The 20,645-nt window shown below is 40.0% G+C and overlaps 2 protein-coding genes across 6 annotated transcripts; one reads left to right on the top strand and one right to left on the bottom strand.

The window, feature by feature from the left end:
• Positions 1 to 206: 206 nt before the first annotated feature.
• On the top strand, positions 207 to 5,861 carry vsnl1b (visinin-like 1b). Of its 3 annotated transcripts, none has more exons than XM_056393855.1 (4): positions 207 to 446; positions 2,495 to 2,661; positions 2,791 to 3,006; positions 3,948 to 5,861. In XM_056393855.1, exons 2-4 carry the CDS (start codon positions 2,500 to 2,502, stop codon positions 4,143 to 4,145), a joined length of 576 nt encoding a protein of 191 aa, XP_056249830.1. In that variant the 5' UTR covers positions 207 to 446; positions 2,495 to 2,499; the 3' UTR covers positions 4,146 to 5,861. The 3 variants fall into 3 exon arrangements, with proteins under 3 accessions (XP_056249830.1, XP_056249829.1, XP_056249828.1); XM_056393854.1 differs by having other exon boundaries at positions 209 to 621; XM_056393853.1 differs by lacking the exon at positions 207 to 446 and adding an exon at positions 2,201 to 2,222.
• On the bottom strand, positions 5,261 to 20,607 carry smc6 (structural maintenance of chromosomes 6). 3 transcript variants are annotated; one of them, XM_056393851.1, is made up of 27 exons: positions 20,485 to 20,606; positions 19,425 to 19,579; positions 19,225 to 19,336; positions 18,195 to 18,300; positions 17,927 to 18,063; positions 17,049 to 17,110; positions 16,794 to 16,874; positions 16,563 to 16,664; positions 16,010 to 16,129; positions 15,676 to 15,771; positions 15,325 to 15,471; positions 15,114 to 15,202; positions 14,857 to 15,027; positions 14,593 to 14,771; positions 13,919 to 14,120; positions 13,688 to 13,802; positions 13,413 to 13,573; positions 12,405 to 12,540; positions 12,100 to 12,180; positions 11,834 to 12,004; positions 11,397 to 11,534; positions 11,003 to 11,148; positions 9,462 to 9,587; positions 9,257 to 9,362; positions 8,178 to 8,330; positions 7,948 to 8,045; positions 5,261 to 6,983 (listed from the first exon to the last, which is right to left on the bottom strand). In XM_056393851.1, exons 2-27 carry the CDS (start codon positions 19,563 to 19,565, stop codon positions 6,896 to 6,898), a joined length of 3,264 nt encoding a protein of 1,087 aa, XP_056249826.1. In that variant the 5' UTR covers positions 19,566 to 19,579; positions 20,485 to 20,606; the 3' UTR covers positions 5,261 to 6,895. The 3 variants fall into 3 exon arrangements, 2 of the variants coding, with proteins under 2 accessions (XP_056249826.1, XP_056249827.1); XM_056393852.1 differs by lacking the exon at positions 20,485 to 20,606 and having other exon boundaries at positions 19,421 to 19,559; XR_008829394.1 differs by lacking the exons at positions 5,261 to 6,983; positions 7,948 to 8,045 and having other exon boundaries at positions 8,191 to 8,330; positions 9,466 to 9,587; positions 20,485 to 20,607.
• Positions 20,608 to 20,645: the final 38 nt, after the last annotated feature.

Raw genomic sequence — 20,645 nt, 5'->3', positions numbered from 1 at the left:
GCCTCTTAAAGGCGCGTTTAATGACCGTAGGAATAATAAAATATTTCCCCCCTGTGATTCAAAAATCCTGATCAGTGAATTATTCCGTCAGTGTCATAAAAATCTGGACGCATCTTAAAATCTTGCGCGTTGTTTTGTTTTCAAATAACCAAAATGTTTATTCCCTGACGGCGACGACGACGATGATGATGATGATGATGATGATGATGATGATGAGATCTCAGGCTGACCATCCTCATCACGATGAAGGATCCGGTGATAAAGTGACAGGATCCAGCTGAACCCAAACGGAGCAGCTGAGCAACAGTGAACTTATGATCAGGCTGTGATGCACACGGGTGACGCCGCGCTCCTGCAAGTCGCATAACCAAAGACTGGCGTGGGATCGGTCCCTGCTGCGCCTCATCTGGAATAACGTCGGGAAAATCCAGAAATTTCATTAGCGGGTGTGTGTGAGTGTGTGTGCATGTGTGTGTTTTTTTTAAGGAGGCGAGCGAGTGTTGAGAATAATCCCTTTTGGGCAAACGTTTCCATCGGAAGAGGGGGGGTTTTCTGTACTTTGCAGAAGCCAGAGCAGATTTATTCCCATAGAGAATCACCAAATATAGGCTGTGAAAAAAGGTAAGAAGTGATTGCCTGCAGATGTACATGTCGTGCTAGGTCTTCAGATTTGTGGATGCAGCGAGCGGTGAATGGTTTGTGTGAATGTGTCACGCATTATGTTTCATAATTTCCTTCTTGTTTGGATGAATGGGATCGAGCGGAGGGCTGGCACACTGGGCACCTGCGCATCCCTTAAAATAAAAAAGCCTCTGCATTTTTGCCTGGAAACAACCAAAAAAAATTAAAAATAGGATAAATAGACAGTTGAGGGATCATTTGAACAATAATGTCATCAAGATTTGCGTAATTAATTGGCTTTTACATGCACAGCTAACGTGGCTCTGCGGTGCCACAGGGGGAAGCTGGTTGGCGGTTTAAAAAAAAAAAAAAAAATAGGTGTGTTTGGTTATGAAATTTGGGACATCTGTTCTGGCCCCGGTGCGCACGGGGATGCTGTGGTTGTAGGAGCAGGATGGTGGTCGGGATCTGGTGTGAAAACACTCTCACTGCGTCGTTTCCATCGGAATGCAGCAGCGGCTCTCCCCGTGCTCCTGCAGGAGGCGGTTAGCTTCAGTAGCATTAACTCAGATGTCATTGCCCCAAAGCGTGAAATAAAACAGCATCTGCCGGCCGCTGCTCGGGCAGAACAAGCCGCTCGTACCTGTGGCCTGTGCGATATGTGGCGGGTATTTCTCTAAAAACACCCCAGTCACACGGTGCTTCATTTTTTATTTTTATTTTTTTGTCTCGGCTCAAACGCTCCGCGAAACAATTTCGTTTTGACATCTTCCTGCAAAAAAAAATGTTTGTTCTCAAGGTCATTCACCGAAGCCTATTTTAGAGATTAAACCCGAGATCGGTTGCTATAATTACCAATCATGCTCGTCAGGATTGGTGATATGACACGCAAGGGATGGACGTTAAAGGCTGTGGGTTGCACTGATTTTAGCTGCAGCAACACATTTGTGCTGTTTGTTGTGGAAGGCCTGAGCCAATGCAGTGCTGCTGCTGCTGCTGCTGCTGCTGCTGGTAGTGGTGGTGGTGGAGCTGTCCAGCCTGCTGTCATGCTGCTGCTGCTGCTGCAGAGATGTGGACCATATGTTGGTGTCAAGAAGTGATTATTCTCAAGATGGCCTGTGTTCACATATGCAAATAATATCCTGCTGTCTCATTTGTTAAATTATGTACTGAGAGTTGACGCAATCTTGCCCAGTTTAAGTCTTTTCCCACATCAAGAGTCAATAATTCATGAATCCTCTGACAGGGCTGCTCTGGTGCTGTTGTTCAAGTTGGAGCCGTCAGTGTGGATAAGGAAGTAATCCAGGCAGATTGGTCTGTGTATTGGCCCACAACTGGCTTAAACACTATATGTCACATACAGACCACTCTGTTATAAGCTATATTCCCCGCTGATCCAGATTACAGAGGGCCACTCTGTGCGCTCTGTGTGCATGGTGTCCATACTCAGGTCTCTGGATTTGCTGCAGCGGTGCCTCTCTTACAACCAAGCGAAGGCTTTGTTGTCATCGTCAGGTTATAGGACAGTGTTTGCAGTGGAAACTTGATAGCAGCGATCGAACGTTTGATGAACTGGATCTGCTCTGACAGTGATGATCCAGGTCAGTGCTACCCGGGCCACAGGCTGGCACAAACAGGCTGAAGGGACAGAAATAGAAACATGAGCACCAGGGAAATATTTGCCCCCTTGAACAAAACAAAAAAAATTTAAATTAAGAATAAAATAAAATAAAATATTTACACCCTCTCTTGTAACTCATGTTTAAAGTGGCTTTAAAAAAAAAAGCTAGTTTTCTGTGCTGTGCTAGAGAATTTCATTCTGCCATCGCTCAAGCATATGTAAATGCATTATTCACATGTTCTTGCACCACAGGAACCATGGGAAAGCAGAACAGCAAGCTGACTCCAGAGGTGATGGAGGATCTGGTGAAGAACACAGAGTTTAATGAGCACGAGCTGAAGCAGTGGTACAAAGGCTTCCTGAAAGACTGCCCCAGTGGCAGGCTGAATCTGGAGGAGTTCCAGCAGCTTTATGTCAAGGTTTGTGTGTGAACCACATCCTCTCTTTTGAGTTGTCTTTAATGAAAACTGGTGCTATGACTGCTGTCACAACAGCCCTTTTTAAAGCCCTTGGTTGAATTATTGAACGCCTCTCTCCCACGTTTGCAGTTCTTCCCTTACGGTGATGCATCGAAATTCGCACAACACGCCTTCAGAACCTTCGACAAGAACGGAGACGGGACCATCGATTTCCGAGAGTTCATCTGCGCCCTGTCCATCACATCCCGCGGCAGCTTCGAGCAGAAACTCAACTGGGCCTTCAACATGTATGACCTGGATGGTGACGGCAAAATCACCAGAGTGGAGATGCTGGAAATAATCGAGGTGAGGGATTATCCGGTCATTAAGCCCTCGCTCATCAGGGGACCTGGCTCTGTTTTTTGGTTGTCATCAGTCTCCTGCACACCTGCAATGCCTTGAGCACAGACGCAGTTTCATAACGACAAAACTGCAGTTGTATTGAATTACATTAAGCCATTTCTGGAAACACTATAAGTGTAGTAAATCTGATATGTGTCTGTGATATTGGAGCATATTGACAGTTACTGTAGTGATAAATGTGGTGCGCTTTATTCCCAAACATCTACATCAGCCTATTTTTGTGTGCCACCTCCCAACAGTCCCATCAGATCATATCAAGTACAGCTTCATTAACACCATCTGCCATATTGCAAATACAGTATGAATGCTGTGGATGCTGTTTAACACTATAAGAGATTACGTACAATTCAATTGTCAGTTTTTAGGTTGCTTAGGTCAACTTTGCATCCATACTACTACCACTGTGAGTACGTTTAAAGCATTCAACCCCTTATTATTAGCTATTTCAGCTGTTTATTTGTTACTTGTAGCTAACAGCAACCATTTATCCTTTACTTTTACTTTTTCAACTGTTTACAACTGTTGAACCATTACTTTTAAACATCTATCCATTATTTTTAGCTCATTGTTTTAACTTTTCTGCTAAATTTACTATTAGCCTCAGACCAATTTGTAATCTTATTTGGCTGTTTATTCTCCTCCTCAATACAAATGTATGGAATTCTATTTTATTTATTTTTTTAAGTTTAGTTTATTAAGTTGAGTTGAGTTCAATTAATTAGTTTCGCTTTCCACACACCCCTTGGTAACTCTGCACAACTCCCCCCCGGGGTACAAGCACCCCTGGTTGGGAATCACTGATCCAAACGAACACATGTAGGCTTCACTGGATTACATAATGAACCACAATCCTCTGCTAATTTCTCACTGCGTCTCACCCACAGGCGATCTACAAAATGGTGGGCACTGTGATCATGATGAAGATGAACGAGGACGGTTTGACACCAGAGCAGAGGGTGGACAAGATCTTCAGCAAAATGGATAAGAACAACGACGACCAGATCTCGTTGGAGGAGTTCAAAGAGGCGGCGAAGAGCGACCCGTCCATCGTGCTCCTGTTGCAGTGTGACATGCAGAAGTGAGCCCCCCCCACCCCTACCCCACCCCCGCCCCTTCTTCGCTCGCTTCCTCTCCCCGTCCGTAATCCACTCACTCTGGACAGCAGCACATGTTTTAATGTCTCATTAGGTTCTCTGCCATTTCCACAGGAAAAAAAAAACAATGCTTGGACTATTTTTCAATGGACTCGCTTCTTGTGGTTGTATGCATGAGAATGTCAAATGCTGAATAATTTTGAATATAGCTATACGATATCATACATTTCTATTTCAAAACATGCCAATGTGATTCGTGCACAGTAACCCTATACATTCTCATTCAACCCCTAGCTTGTATATCAGTGGAGCACTGCATTAAATTATGTTCCTGCAGTATTTAGGATCCCCAGTGTTCACTGCTGCAACTACTGTACGCTTTACATGATAGTAACAAAACAATAATTCCTATGATAATTGTAACTGTCTCTGCTATCCAGACTTGTTGAGCTCTTGGAGAATAGAGAGGCTCCTGTCTGTTCCAGACGTTTTCACACGATGGAACCAAGAGGAGTAGGTTCTTTGCATGCATATATTATGTGTCAAAAAAAAATATAATCTCTTACCTTTTGCATCTTTAGGTGGTTGTAAAAAGAGAAACCCTCCGAAAATTCATTTAGTATTGTTGCATGGGATGTACAGTATGTGACTCATCAGACCATTAGTTCACCTCCAGTAATGTGGGAGCATGCTTCCCTCCATTTGGTACACGTGTATGTGTGGCACTTGAGTTTTTGAAAGATAGCATTTGGGTTGCAGTTGGCTAATTACCGAGTAAGACATAAACACCGTATTATGTTTTTGAGAACCAATATATTTACAGAGCATCATCCCCCTTATGATTTTATTTGTACTGCTGCCACTTAATCTGGAGGAGAGGCAAAAATTACCGCTGTAATTAGGCACAGTACTCATGCATTATTCCCCACAACGATCCCAAATTGGCTTCTTTTTTCAGGCTGCTTCTTTGATTTAGACTTAAATAACTTTACTCTGTACATATCAACATGTTTACAGAAATGAAGAGTACTGCAAAACGACTACAGTCTTGGCTTTTGACCCTGATGCTGGGAGCTCACTCTCTGGGCCGGGGACCTTGTGAGAGGGGCTCCACTTCCAATGCAGCAAAAAAAAAAAAGAGCAGGGGAAGAAAAAGCCTCATATATGTTTACTGGACACACTGCATTCCTGAAACTTTTTTGTAAGGAGAAAAACTTTTTATTGAACGGTCTCATCTTCTAGTTTGCAGCGATCATTAAAGATGCAGGACCCTCAGGAGAGGTGCTTGATGAAGCTTTTGAAAGAGCGTTTCGGTGACAGAGGCAGCAGCTGGTTGATGATGTAGGCTAAAGTTAATGCGGAAATTCTCTTTCAACAGTTTTGCTTCCCCATTTCTAGGCTATGCAAGCACGGACCGAGTGTCTGCTTGTAGTCCACTTACGGCAGTGGAGGTTGCAGAAGCTTTTCACTGTTCTTGTCGATAACATAGCAGAAACCAACCATCACATTATTAATGTCCATATTATTTATACATTTCAGTCCAGTCACCATGTCAGATTCTTTGTCTAGTAAATGTTTATATCAAATACGAAAAATCATAATACAAGTGACTGTATTCTTTTATACATGTGGCATGTGTTGCACCCAAACTTAATTCTGTAGTGATTAAAATGAATAAACCATCAACAGGCTTTTTTCAAAAGACACGGTCTGACAGGAGAACTTAATGGAAACAAAGGAAGACCAGCCTCGGCTTTTGATTTTAAGACTGTGTTGAATATATGTTGTGTATGGACGGATAAATGAGATGCATGGATGAACAGCCCTGTGTGTATGAAACTTATGATCCACACGAAAGTTCTTAGATTTCTGCTTAAGATTTATTCTAATTATGGTTACAGTTTTTCACAGAAATGACAGTTAACAGCTGTGAACAGCTGCTGGATCAGTGATTAGGAGCAAATTTTACAGACAAAATGCCTGTAAAAAAAAAAAAAAAAAAATACTGACATGTCGAGAAGAGTCCTGGTTTCACAGATGAAAAATCTTGTGATATCAGACTCCTGAGGTAAAAAAGCAGTTTTTAAAAACATCTTCAGGGTATCATATTACAAACATTACAGACATTACAAATACACAAGTCATCAGTTGAGTTGATTTGTTGCATTACGACAATAGAAGATAACTCCAGGCCTGACAAGAGAATTTCATAAAAACACATAAAATGTGTTAAAGATCAGTGCCTAGTGAGCACAAACAGCACTTCAGGTTTAAAGTTGCTCAGCGTTTGACCTTTGACACAAAACACTATTGTTCACCGTTACTAGTTCATTTAGCAGAGAGGTTAGTTACATATGATTAAATGTGCTGTTTCTGTGACCTCCCAGTTACAGGACACTCTGGCTTCTCAAACTAACTTCAGTCACTAATATCAACCAATGTCTGTCCTGATAATAAATATTCTGATATAATACTGTAACTCCAGCTAGCAGCATCCAGAGGTCTGTCAACCCTAAAGGTCCCTGGTCTCCCTGGCCAGGACAAAAACAAAAACAAAGCCTTCAAAGTGAAAATAACATTAATAAAATGTTAATGGGATAAGTTCACATACATCATTATTTATCCCTGCAAACACAAGAGACATTTACATACAGCCACTCCCAGACACATACCGTAATACTGAAATATACAGTAATAGTGCAGATAAACATTCCTCATGTCTGTCACTGGAGCCCGTTTCAAACATCTTCATCCCCCGTTTCACTCTGGTTTCTTTCTGGATCTTGGAGCTGGTGGATTTTGATGAGCCTGCTTTTGGGTAGACTCCTGAAAGACACAAGTCACATGTTCATTTGATTAGTCATCAAACATCAATGACATGTTGAATTCAGACTTCAGAGAAAGAGGGACAGCAGGTACCTGAGGTGGCAGGATATGAAGGATATAGGGCAGCCAGAGTGTGCTAACATCATTTTTTCATGCTTTTTATTATTTTTTTTTTTATTAAAAATCAGCATTTAAATGATGCAATTAAAAACTATTAAAAGGCACACTCAATATAATTTAATTTATTTATTTAGATAAGAACACATTAATGAATGAATAGTGGAATTTAAAAGCTTTTTTAAAATCAATTCACTGCTCAGTTTAAAATACAAAATTTAAAGACAGAAAATTAAAGTACACAGAGTAACAGATGAATTAATTAATTCATCTTTTATTATGAATTTTTTTTTGTTTGGTTTATGAATATATAATTTGTGTAATGGTTCATAATTGAGCACTTAAACCTTTCATTTAATCTTGTGGCATGTTCCACAGGACAAACGTTTTAAGACATAAAAATATTCAGCTTTCAATAATAATTTTTGGCTGAAAAATTCAATTATTTTGTTAAAAAAATTGAAAAATCCAGAACCTATGAATACGCACACACATATTCTCAGTGGACCTCAAGTTTCCACATCACACATGGTCCAATTTGGCATACTGGACCATGATTGGCTCCAAACTTGTGATGTCACAAAATCATGCTCGTACATATCAGACTTAAACTGAGATTTAAAGCAAGCTCAGAGAAAATTCAGTAGGTAAATTAGAAAACATCCTTGTAGTGTCAAACTCTGCACATAGATTATTTTGTGAAAACGGAAGATCAAAGATCCAAGTGAAATAACAATAAGAACACATAACATAACACATTAAACATAACATAAAATGTAAAAAGCAGGAGTTAAAGTGAAGGAAAGAACAGCATGTAAACAGAGACAAACATTAAGTGGAGCGTCACCTGGTGGTCAGGGGAGTGATGAAGATAAACTGGCGGAGGTGCTGCCGCTCTGACAGCTCCAGGAGGAGATCCAGAGAAATTCTCCGATTGTGCATATCCTGCCAAGAAAAATGGAGGGGGACTTGTTAATCAAAGTGAGTCAGAGCCAAACTTTTGCTAAGCTTTTTTTTTCTTGGCTTTGTACAAATTAAGTGTGTCAGATCTCATGTCTTTTTTTTTTGTGTACTCACCATGTAGACGTCGAACTCATCGAGGCATCTGAAGGGGGATTCGGTGATCTCCCACAGAGAGAGCATGAAGCAAACAGTGGAGAAGGAGCGCTCACCGCCAGACAGCGACCTCATGTCACTCACACCATCATCCTCCCTGCCTGGAGGCTTTACCTTTACACGTATCACAACAGGTTGGAATTTAAATCAAATTTAAAATTAAAAAAAGGCAGATTCTGTAGCAGGTTCCAGATTTTTGTTCAATATTTTTTGGGGGGTATTTATGAGTAGAGACAGGAAAAGAGAGAGAGGAGGGATGACATGTGGACTTGAGCCGGGTACATGGTCAGCATCTTAAACCCCTTGGCCAGCAGGACACCCTGTCTCATTTTAAAAGTCCCATCTTGTATAAAGTGAGACTTCTGTGTGTTTTTTGATTATAAAGCAGGTCTAGGTTCTTTATTAATACTGTGAAAGTATCAAAGCCTCAGTCCACAGAGAAATGCACACAGCCTGTATTCAGAACTGAGCCTTAAAATGAGCCGTCAGGACTTCTGTAACTTTGTGATGTCACAACAAAGCAGTCACCGCTCTCAGCCATGCCACGAGCCCCGCCCACCTGGACCCACCATCCAACCCTATAGGATTTGATTTCCCTGAGTGTTTTCCTGAAATATTCTTTATTTTTATTCTATCACTCAGAAAACAGTCAGCCAATCAGAAGAGAGGCTCAGAGCCTCCTCTCTTCTGATTGGCTCACCCACCTGTTGTTACTAGAGCTCCAGAGAGAAGCCTGAGAAAGGAGATGTAAAACTACATTGAGATGGTTTTTAGTTCTTAAAACCACAAATATATCTTATTACGAATCAACACTTCAATTAAAACACAGGAAAACTGTCAAATACGGGTTAAGATCACTATCTTTAAGTATTTTCTCACCATTTTTTTTCTTCACTATGATGTGAAACTGTGTTGCTATTAAATATCTCAGTAATTCTATTTCCATTATTAAACAAATAAAACACAAACAACGCTGTAGGACAAACACAGGCACAAACTATCTATGCTTTTCATAAACAGTAACAGATAAACACACGTACCGAGATTGACAGTGTCTCATTGTTGTGATCAAAAATCATTGAGCCACAGCAGTTCATCTTTATCAGGAAGTTGTTGAAATATAACTTGCATCTGACAGAGAGAGACCTGCAGGAAGAAGCCAGAATCAGACAGAAGCAGGATTTTCCTTTGACAACTAAGCACCATTTTTAAATAGCTTTTCAAATGTAGCAGGCCGTTATTTACCTACGCATTATTTTGTATCTGTTCTGCCTGTCTGACATGATGTTATCGAGTCGATCGATGAACCTCCGCAGGTCCCTCACTTGGTTGGTTTTCTCTCTGTAGAGAGTCAGGGCCTCAGCGTACTCCCTAATGAGGGCAGAGGGAAGAAACTGGCATAGCCTAAATATTTTTCTGACTTCAGCTTTCAGTGTGCACATGTGAAATGAGGGCAGAAGATGATTTAGTGATGGCCAACGGGCAGATTGGATTGAGGTATGCATTAGGAAAAGCTGTCGGCGGCAGAAGAAATTTCATTGGATGAGTTGAACCTCAGTGGACAGAAAACAGTTTTTGTCTGACATGATAACTAAAATTGAAAACCCACTAAAAAGCATAAGACAGAGAGAAGCTAGAAAGCTCCTCTAATTCTTCTGACCAAAAGAAGTCTAAGTATGTCTGCTGCACTAAATTATTTAAGTTAGCTCGTTAGCTTAGCTTTCTTAAAAAGGGTCATGTATTCTGTTCAATGAGCGACAAAGTAATTTACATCAGTGGTGGAAGAAATAGAAGTTGTGTTATCTTAAGATGTTACTTAAGCTCTATTCAGGTATCATCAACAAAAATCAAAATCAACAAAATGTTCTTTAAGAATCAAAAGTTAAAGCACTCAGTGCAGGAAAATGTCTCTATGAGTGTAATACTATGATATATAACTATATTATTATTACCAGTGCATTAATATCCAAGTAGCACTGTTGTGATTGGTTGAGGTTGGTTGAGGTGAAGCTAATTTTAACTATTTTATATACTGTTGTGTTGTTAATGACGTGACAATGCATCATATTTCATGAGCTCATCATATGTTTCGTATGCACAATCTAAATATGTAAAGTTATCTGTGATCAAAGCTCTCACAGAGCTAAAAGTGATGCGGTCTAATACAGTCCTGCAGTAAACCCTCCTTCATCAAGGTTACAATGTTTTTGTTGAAACTGTTTTAGGGAAGTGGTGCGGTTGAATTGTTTATTATACAGAGAGTTATTTTTGTTATTCAGCAAACATTTATTTATATAAATATATGCATAACACTTCTCTAAAAGGGTTTCAACAAAAACTGATTATGACCTCGGTGAAGGGAGGATTTACTGCAGGACTGTTGTATTAGACTGCATCAGTTTTAGGTGCCTAACCTATCTAATAAACTGGCAACTGTGTGAATATGTTATATATTATATTATATTCTCTGAAATGTAGTGGAGTAGAGAGGTCTAAAGCAGCATAAAATGAAACAAATCAAGTTAGGCACAAGTACCTTAAATTTGTATTGAAGTACATTATATGAGTAGCTAAATTTCACTGCAGATTTACATGTATTTTATTAATGCATTTGCATTTGCAGTCAGTCAAGCTGCTTATGGAAAAACAGGCACTGAGTCATCCATTAAAATTAGTCCAGAGCCGCTCTGTTTCTGAGAAGTGTTTTGCATTAACTACGACTAAAATCAGTGTGTGTGAAGTAAAACCCGGTCGCAGATGTTTTAAGAAAGCCTGTGATTTCTCACCTGACCACCTGCTCGTGCTCGCCGTGGCTGCTCTCGTACACCTTCATCTTCCTCTTCAGCCGAGTGATTTCTGTGTCGACGCTCTTGGTGCTGCCGGTCACCTGCTGCCGCTCAGGACTGATCCTTGAGGCTTTGGCCACATAGTCCTGCCGTCACATGTGATGTCTGATGAGCGTCTGGCAACTCTGAATTTTACTGGTGACAGCTACACTACTTTGGCAGCAGTAAATCATCTGTTTATAGTATAGTATAGTAGAGTATAGAGTATACTAACTGCAGACCTACACTGTGTTCTGTATAAATAAAATACAACAACTGGGTTTAGCTAAAAAGAAAAGCCTCCAACATATGCCTGTGGTAAATGTAACAGCAGATACGGTAGAGTTCTTGTTACCTGTAACTCTTCTTCTCTTTGGGCAAGGTCACTTTTCATAGCGTGGATGTTGTCTTCATGACAATTCAGTTTGTGTTCGAAAATCTTAAGGTTTCGTTCATGCTTTGCACACTCTGCCTCCAGTTTCAACTGCTCATCCTTTAGGGACCAACATGCAATAACAGTCAATTTGACTATCACCAGTTCTGGTGTAAAAACTAACATGAAATAAGACTACATGCCTACAGATTACTTCACAACACCAGGGGAGGATGATCCAAGAGAAAAACAATGTTGTAAAAATTAAAAAGCTTTAAATTATAAACGATTCACAGATCAAAAACATTTCAAATCAGGCGACAGAAGTGGTATCACAACCACAGAGATGCAGCACGAGATGTCTCGAGCGATCTTTTTTTAGCCTAAAGCCAAAGTGAAACAATAATGTGATACTGTACCTTCAACGGCTCCATTTCCTCAGAAAGCTGATCAATCCGTTCCCTGACTGATGAGTACTTGCAGCCGATGTCTTCCACCATCTTCCGGTGCTTGTCGAGCTCTTTCTTTGCTTCATCAACAGTTTGCTTTTCTGCGTCGATTTTCTGTTGGTTCTCGTGGGCGACTTCTTCCTGCAAGAAATATTTGTAGACATTAGACTTCACTAATCCACGGAGGGATTCATGTCTGTATCGAAAAGGTAGAAAAAAAAAATCAAAATCATCACCAAGGAGCTGATGTCATCGATTTGCTCCTCGTCAGCAGTCTCCAGCTCAGTTACTGTTGCCTTGACTTGATTAACAGACACCTGCATTAAAAACAAAGAAAAACTGTGAAACTATTGGTCTGTGGAAACATCAATCAATATAATCAATGTTTCTTCTCACAAAGAGCACAAAGGGAGGCCGAGGGAAACCAAGAGGAGGAGGGAGACAGAAAATCCAAAGAGTGAGAAGAGAAGAGTGAAATGTAAACCAAGCAGCAGTTAAACCAGGTTGTCACAGACATCCAGAGAGAGTACGGTTCACTGACCAGAGTCCTCTTCAGGGTCATGATGGTGATGTTCAGCTCGCTCTCCATTCTCATGATGTCCTCAGTCACCGAGGTCACGTGGAGCTGAAACCTGGACAGCTGAGCCCGGTGATTCTCCAGGTCTGACTCCAACATACTGTGACAGGCAGCAGCGACTTCGTCTCAACTCAAGACCCCACACAGTCGTAAACGTACCGCATTTAACAGCCACATCACGCGCTCTTTGAGAACTCCAGTCAATTTCATTTGACATCAGAGAGCAGCCATTACAAATATAATACTTAAGGCTTGAGTATTTCTCCAAATGTAACTGTCAATGCTATGCATCAGAACAGGCAAAGTACTGTATATGAGATTATATCAATAGTATTAAATATGCATGTTCCTTGATTCAAAGGAGAGTGAGTGAGACAAGAGTGGTCATTTTCCAGAAACGTCACACTCTTCCTTTAAAGATATTTAAATTAGAATTCAAGGAAAAAGGCAACAGTCAAACTGGAGTCACCACCTCGCGGCTGTATGCCTCCGCCAACCAGCCAAGTTACAGGAGAAATAAGGTCACAACGTCCCCTCCCTGAGTTAAAGCACTGAATAATGGCAGCACATTATGATGTCACAGGGAAGTTGACCCTTGGCCATTTGGATATAAAATGTCATCACTTCATCATTTTATCCTATTAGACATGTGAGTTAAATTGTGTCATAATTAGCATCAGCGAATTTGAGAGTTATGGCCAAAAAATCTGTTTTGTGAGATCACAGTGACCTTTGACCTTTGACTGCAAAATTCTAATCACTTGGGTCACAGTGAATGTTTGTGCCAAATCTGAAGAAATTCCCTCAAGGTGTTACTGAGATATCGGGTTCACGATAATGGGAGGGACAACCCAAAAACATACTGTTTTCTGTTGTTAAATTATTCACTGTCAGCAGGTTTAAACCTGGTGTCTCACTGTGGTCGATCTGATGTTAATGCAGATCTGTGGATGTAAAAAATACCTTCGTTACCTTATTTCACTTTCAAGATCCCCGCCAAGATATTTGGCCAGGCTCAAGTCAGAGGTGTAGTAACGGTTTGGATAAACCTGATCTCCCTCTGCAGTGAAGGCCTCACGGCAGTTTTTAGGCGGCCGGCCGTGCTGCATGACCTTCCTCGCTTTGTCTTTCTCCTGTGATCAAACACAGGTCACATGGTGATGAAACAAAGGTAAAGCTACTCCATCACTATTCAAAGTATCATACATGCAATATTCAGCATAAACGTGTGTTTGTGAGATACTAACTTTGATTATCAGAATTGATTCAATCCCTCTCATATCAATCAGGCAGTTGATAATGATCGGGCTCATTGCTGTGAATATGTCGAGCACAGATGGGTATTCTGGATGAGATGCTTTCCTACAAAACACCAGAGGAGGAAAACAAACTGTAGCTTTAAAACGTGCTGGACAAACGACTTTAAAAGCAAATGTGGCAAAAAAAAAAGTTAATAAGTTTGAAATGCTGTTTCTGACCGTCCATGTATGTTGTAAACTTTTTCAGAGAAAGGGCTGACGATGATCTGCGGCCTGTGTCCCTTTGGATAATAACGAGACATGAGCTCCTGAAGGACCGCCTCGTCCTTGTAGTTGTCACAGCAGAAAGCTTTCATGAAGCTGCGCAGACAGCACTCCACAGCTACCGCTAAGCTGGGATCCTTCAGGCTGATGCACGCACCTGAAAGCAAAGACTGTCAACTACAACATGTACACTTTAAGTTAACTTACTATTTCACTGCAAAATGTTTTAAATTAAATGATCCGACATTTGAAAAAACAAAGTAGTTTTAAAACATTTACTGCACAATAGAAAAATCTAAATTATCGGTAGAGCAGTAAAATGATAGTAAATTATTAATCTGTTGACAAAATGTTCTTTTAAAGATAAAATAGTGACAAAAGTAAATATGAACCAGAGCCAGTTAGCTTAGCCTAGCATAAACAGCATGAACCAGGCTGTTTCCCCTTGTTTCTCGTATTCATGCTAAGCTAAGCTATTCGAATGTTAGCTTTAGCTGGACAGACATGAGAGTGGTATCAATCTTCTCAGTATTTCCTAAAATGTCAAGCAGCTCCTTTAAGTATTAACGAATCCCTTTTTATAATGGAGAGAGGAAGTCAAGTAAACAAAACACGGAAATGAAAGTCACCTATTGGGCCGATGGGTTTCTTGTGAAAGCGTCCCGTAGCGTAAGCCTCAGCAATGGAACCCAGCAGTTCGGGTACATGATCTCCAAACCGCTTGAGTTTGTTGGATCGACTGGCGAGGAGCTGATCCCTCCTCTTCAGTTTGGACTCGTACGAAACCTGAATATTTCTCTCCTCCAGTCTGGTGAATACAAACGACTCATATTACTCTCAGACTACACCTTGACAGAACGTTTGTGCGAAAGCAAATATAGTTTTTCTCGTACATTAGTTTGTCTCGCTCCTCCTTTCCTTTGAAAAGCGCCTGATGTTTGTTGTTGATCTCTTGATTCAGCTGCATGCACTTGTTCTCCAGCTCTGCAAGCTGCTGCTTCACATTGGATAAGGTCTTCTGTTGTTTTGTATACTCTGTCTCTCCATCACTGCTCAGACTTACACTAAAATACAGTGAAACATATATCATTATATTGAATGCATGAATCTGTTTGAAGGTAAAAACGTCACTTAGAGTTTTTTTTTTTACCTTGTTTTTGCCTTGTTTAGTTTCTCCTGAAGGAGGTTTTGCTCCCGATCTGACTGTTTGAGTTTGTTCACAGCCCGAAAATAAACAAGCTGTGGGAAAAGATGATGTCACTTTATCCAAAATAAATGATGTAGATTTGATATATTGAGAATAACAAAAACACAGCTTTACACAGACACAGAGCCAGGTTGTTATATTCCCCAGTCAGTACCTCCTGTTCATTGTGATCTTTGCTTAGGACCTTCACTTGCTCCTTCAACTTGAGACTGTCCTCTGATAGAGACTCTTGTTCTTCTCTCAGACTGTCGATTCTGCTTTTGATGCACTGAAGCTTCTTCTCTACTTGTGTGACCTTAGTCTGTGTGAGAGACAAGTCGAAAGAGCGACAGTAACTTTAAAGACAATGACCGTGTTCTTCAGTGGAGGACAACAGCTGTAAACATGAAAATGCAGCATGTGACGTAAGGCAGGTCGGTTTAAACAGTGATGAACGTCCGAAGGTCTCCAACATTTATAAATAGACTTGTATTTATTTAACAGAAGAGGAACAATTGTAAGTCACCTGACAGAGCTGAAGGTTTTCCTTGTGTTTGTAATTATTCTCTTCCTTTTCAATGTCCTCCTCCAACTGTTGAACCAACTGCTCCTTGTCTCTGACCTGAAAGTGATGATTTAAAAAAAAAAAAAAAAAATTAACCTTGATCATGTTCAAGTGCAGCAACTTATTGAAAACCATGGGCCCAATAGAAATGTTAGGTAATGTGTTTTTATTTCTTCTTTCTTTTCATACTTTCTGAACAGTCTTCAGAAATGATAAGAACTTTAATAAAGAAGAAGCTGGAACTCTAACTTAAGTTTTTTTGGTTTATTTTATACACTGATGACTGAGTTCTTACCAAACACCATGCCATTGCTTTCTTCAGATTCTCCAAATCCTCTTTCATCCCGCTGAAGGACGATAAATTTTCATACCTCTCTTTCCTCTGAAGGAACTCTTGCTTAAGGTCCTTGAGACACTGCAAAATCAAATTAAATTACATTTTCATTCAGCAAAATAACATAGACAAACATATTGGTAGGAAGCAAGCAAAGTTTATATAGCAATTTTAACAACAGAAGGTACAAAGGAGGGAACGGGAGGAGGAAGAGGGGATAGAGGAGGATAGAAGAGACAGTTACTGTAAATGTACAACACACAAAATAAAAAGGTAGAAAAACAATAGAAAAGCCAAAGACGTGAACTGATACAAGTGCCTACAATTTCCACTTCCACTATAAAAAATAAGTGTCATACACTAAGTAAATATTACCTTCAATTAACATTTCTTGGTTGACAACATCAAGACCAAGACTCTGTCAGAAAACTTAAATCTGTAAATTACTGGACTGATATGGAAATACCTGACGTGATAAATCAAAGGCGAGAGGTTTGTGCGTTGAGTACAGTACCTCCTCTTGTCTCTCAACCTGCTGTCGTGTGACTGTTTTAGTGTGTTTGATATGGATGTAATCCCTCTTCATCTGTTCCAGCAGAGTTGCTTTCATAAAGAACTGAAAATGACAAACAAAGCTGTTTATTCAAACATGCTAAAAAAAAGAAATATACGGTCGCATCAGCTTTTCTAAATACAGACGTAATCTTAAAACTCAAAGCTGATAAGAGACGTGGTGGTGTTGTACCTTATACTTGTCTGATTCACTCTTCGAATGCAGGAACTGTTTACTCATTTCTTGGTTGAGAATGGACACTGGGTTATCCAACTGGAAAACACAAACAAACGTCCTGCTGAGGCTTTAAAATACATGACTTTGCAGCGAAGACACGTATGAAACAACCAAAAATTATTTGCTACATTTAAAATGTCATAAAAATAAAATGAATACATTCACCAGAAGTTCAAAAGCTGCAGAGCAGAAAATAACTTTAGTACGCACCTGGATGTTGAAGTGGTCCAAAATGGCGGTCAATTCCTCCTTCTTGTTTGAAATAAGTTGTCCTAAAACACATGACAACAAGACATCTGGTTAAAACCTCTGCTTCGCTGAGCAAGAGAATATAAACTGCATGATTAGTTGACGAGATTAAAATTAATTGGTAGTTATTTTGATTATTAATTAATAATGTATTTTTTCAAACAAAAGTGCAAAACGTTCCAGATTCTCAAATATGAGGATCTGATGCATTTCTTAGTCAGTTATAAGTTTGTCACATAAATACATCAGCTTGAGCTGCAGGAAATTATATTATAACACGATGTTTTCACTGCTTTCTGGCATTTTATAGACAAAACAATTAATACATTAATCAAGAAAATAACTGGCAGATTAATCAATGATTTAATCGATCAATTAAAACAATAGTGAGCTGCAAAAAGGAAGGACAACAGCAGAGTGAAGCATGACCACCCCAGATAAAGTGATTGTCTGTTTAATAGAGAATAGAGAACTTCCCTGTGAGCTCAGTCAGTAACTGGCATCGTGCAGATGCTGTTCTAGATCCTTTTATTTATAAAATAACTCAGTGACATTTACAACCTTGAAAATCATCAGTGTAAATGTGAATGTAAATATGAGACACAGGCGGTAGGGGAAACAGTGCCATGCATATAAAATGCATGTGTGCAGGTTTATAGGGGGAAAATTCCCGACCAGGAGTAAAGAATGTATACAGCGCTGGGAGATGACGGTCTGACTGAGGTGCTTCGTCTTCCCTCCCGAGTGTGTCTGGAGTATTTGAAATGCAGGGAAGGTTTAATAAGACTGGGACAGACTCAGCCTGACATTGAAGAGGACCTGTAACTCAGGGAAGTCACCTGATTTGCTCTTCAGCCTGCAGGTCCGACATCCGTCACCTGAGATCCGATGCTCGATGGAGATGCAGTCGCCGTAGACGTCCTTTTTATAAGCATCTGGTCCTCGGTTTCTCAGTTTTACTGTTATATCTGCAGTACTAAGGAGCAGGGTAAACTGTTCTAGTACCAGTTTCCTACTAAAGCATTTCCAGCAACACAATAAAGACACACATCCATTTGTCATTCAGGGACGTTCCTGCCTGGGTTTAACATTTAAATTCTGACTTACTTTTCCCCCATCTTCACAAAATCCTTCAGTGACAGTCCTCTGTTGGTGACAGTGGCCTTTCCGCCGAGGCCTACGATCAGAGCCGTCAGGATGGCACTTTTTCCACCTGAGAAATTAATGTGAAACAACAAGGATGAGGGAATTAATCACTGCATGGAAAGCATATCACAGACAGGTTCTGGTCCACAGGTAGAAATAAAGATTGTAGGCAAATAAATTCATCAGGAGAGTCTCCTTGAATAATGAAATTCTTAGTTATCTAACAGATGAACAAGTAATGAACTAACAGATCAGTTTTTAAATATCTAATGTCTGACAAAATATATAAATGATATGTGAGGTGTAGTTATAATATACAGCAAATGATCTATGCTGTATGTTGTAATACTTCCTGTTGTGTAACAGTCCTGATTGTCCTTTTCAAGTAATCACCTGATCAGACGCTTGTTCCACATAAAAATATCAGAAAAACAACAAATATCTTATTAAGACAGTCATTATTCTAATAAATAATAAGAATTAGGTGGGATTAGAGCTGCAATGATTAGTTATTAAATCAAAAAATGGGTCATCATAAAAAATTATCTGCAATTATTTTGATAATTAATCGTTTTGTAATTTTTCAAGCAAAAACAAACTCACATTCCTGGGGAGATGCTGCTTGTCTTTGTCTAATGTGATGGTAAAGTGAATATTTCCAGGATTAGGACGGTTGCTCAGGCAAAACATCTGACGACATCACTGTCTGCTTTTAGGGTTTTTGGGCTTTTTTAAAATACTTTTTTCTGATGTTTTACAGATGAAACGATTAATCAAGACAATAATAAGCAGATACATCTATAATGAAAATAATCATTAGTTGCAGCCTTTGGTGGGATACACTGTATAAAGTACTGCAATTTCCTATCTATCTAAACCAGGAGTAACTTCTGTGTTTTATAGACAACAACAGTTACACTGTGATGATGCGTTAAACATACAGGCCAAAGTCAACAGCAGACCAAATAACACTTAGAGATACAGTTCTTACTTCCATTGTTGCCGACAATAAAATTCACATTGGGCCCAAAGTGGAACGGACTGAGGAAGTGGTGACACATGAAATTCTTCAGAGTGATGCTTTCAATGAGGCCAATGTCTCCCTAAAAGAGATACAGGCAACATCATGCAACATCAAATGAGCTGGTGAGCAGAAGAGACAAAGAGTGTTTCATGGGGGAACTTACTCACCGTGGCAGCGTGAGAAAAGCTGCTGAAGGACGGTCCCTGATGGTTTGTATCATCTGGTAGATCTTCGGTGCACACAGCTGTCACTCGACGGCTCTTGACAGCTGTCACATCACAGATCACTTTGCCTTTCCTCTTACTCATTTTGAAACAAGTCACTGGAAATAGAATTAACAGGAAGAACCACATAACTGATATCTTTACTGTGAGACAGACGTTCTTCCTCTAAGTCTAAAGTCAGGTTTAAGTTTTTAAAGTTTGGGAGTGGACACTCTTGCAGACTTTGAGACAACCAAATATTTTTTTTCTTTTGGCAAAAACACTGAGCATCTTCTTAAATGATGCCAAATTGGGTGTAATCAGCTTTTGATGAACTCTTCAAGTTCCTTCTTTTTTGAAAGTCAGGGAAACTTTCGAAACTATGCAGTCTGCTATTTAGAGAAAAGTGACGTCAGACCTTCTGTGGGGTAATATTTGTAGATGATGACTAGCTATGACCAACGCAATAACTAAAATTGGTTTCTCAAAAAGTGAGCATGTGAAAAACAAGAAAGAAAGATGTGAGCCTTTTGTCTTAGCCAGGAAGCCACAGCCTGAAGCTCGCAGCAACAGCAACAGCAACAGCAACAGCAACAGGTGTACATGAACATTTAATCCAATTTTAGCATTTCAATACATTTTCTAGATGATTTATACTACAATTAAGATGTAGTAGGTCTTCAAAAACATATTTCAAAGAGTTCTGAACATGCATACGGATATAATACAGCTCTAAATGACTGCAGACTCTCCAGCAAACAAGTGGTGGGATATGCAGCATGCATTCAAAGTCAACTGGACATGCTGTGTTTTTTCCACTAGTCTGAGGCATTTAGGAAACACTGGGAGCAGTGACAAGTGGTTTCAAGAGTACACACAAAAGTCCAATGCAGCAAAACTCTTACACTCACACACTTACAGCCACTATGAAGCAACAAGTGACAACAAAACGCTTCAAACCTTCTGGTAAACTTTAGCATTTTTTGGATCATGAACAAATATGACTGTTATAAACTTCGCCTACCATAGTGCGATTGCCTGTGTGTGCAGCATGCAACAATAACATGGTCACGGAGGGACACTGCACCGAGTTTAGACTTCCTGGTCAGACAGTGTTGAGAAGTGAGCTGCAGCGGTGACAGTTGTGGGTGTGACAACTACAACGCTCCCAAATACGGAACAGCT

Source organism: Seriola aureovittata, chromosome 13 (genome assembly GCF_021018895.1).
Source record: "Seriola aureovittata isolate HTS-2021-v1 ecotype China chromosome 13, ASM2101889v1, whole genome shotgun sequence".
NCBI lineage: Eukaryota > Metazoa > Chordata > Actinopteri > Carangiformes > Carangidae > Seriola > Seriola aureovittata.
The sequence above is the reverse complement of the archived record's forward strand: the minus strand, read 5'-3'. Positions and strand labels throughout refer to the sequence as shown.

Excerpts from the sequence above, each read along its gene's own strand:
- vsnl1b (XM_056393855.1), top strand. The coding sequence starts at position 2,500 with ATGGGAAAGCAGAACAGCAAGCTGACTCCAGAGGTGATGGAGGATCTG. Across the intron at positions 2,662-2,790 it reads TCCAGCAGCTTTATGTCAAG|TTCTTCCCTTACGGTGATGC; the intron begins GTTTGTGTGTGA and ends CCACGTTTGCAG. Across the intron at positions 3,007-3,947 it reads AGATGCTGGAAATAATCGAG|GCGATCTACAAAATGGTGGG; the intron begins GTGAGGGATTAT and ends TCTCACCCACAG.
- smc6 (XM_056393851.1), bottom strand. The coding sequence starts at position 19,565 with ATGAGTAAGAGGAAAGGCAAAGTGATCTGTGATGTGACAGCTGTCAAG. Across the intron at positions 14,121-14,592 it reads GAAACCCATCGGCCCAATAG|GTGCGTGCATCAGCCTGAAG; the intron begins GTGACTTTCATT and ends CTTTGCTTTCAG. Across the intron at positions 6,984-7,947 it reads ATCACTCCCCTGACCACCAG|GAGTCTACCCAAAAGCAGGC; the intron begins GTGACGCTCCAC and ends TGTGTCTTTCAG.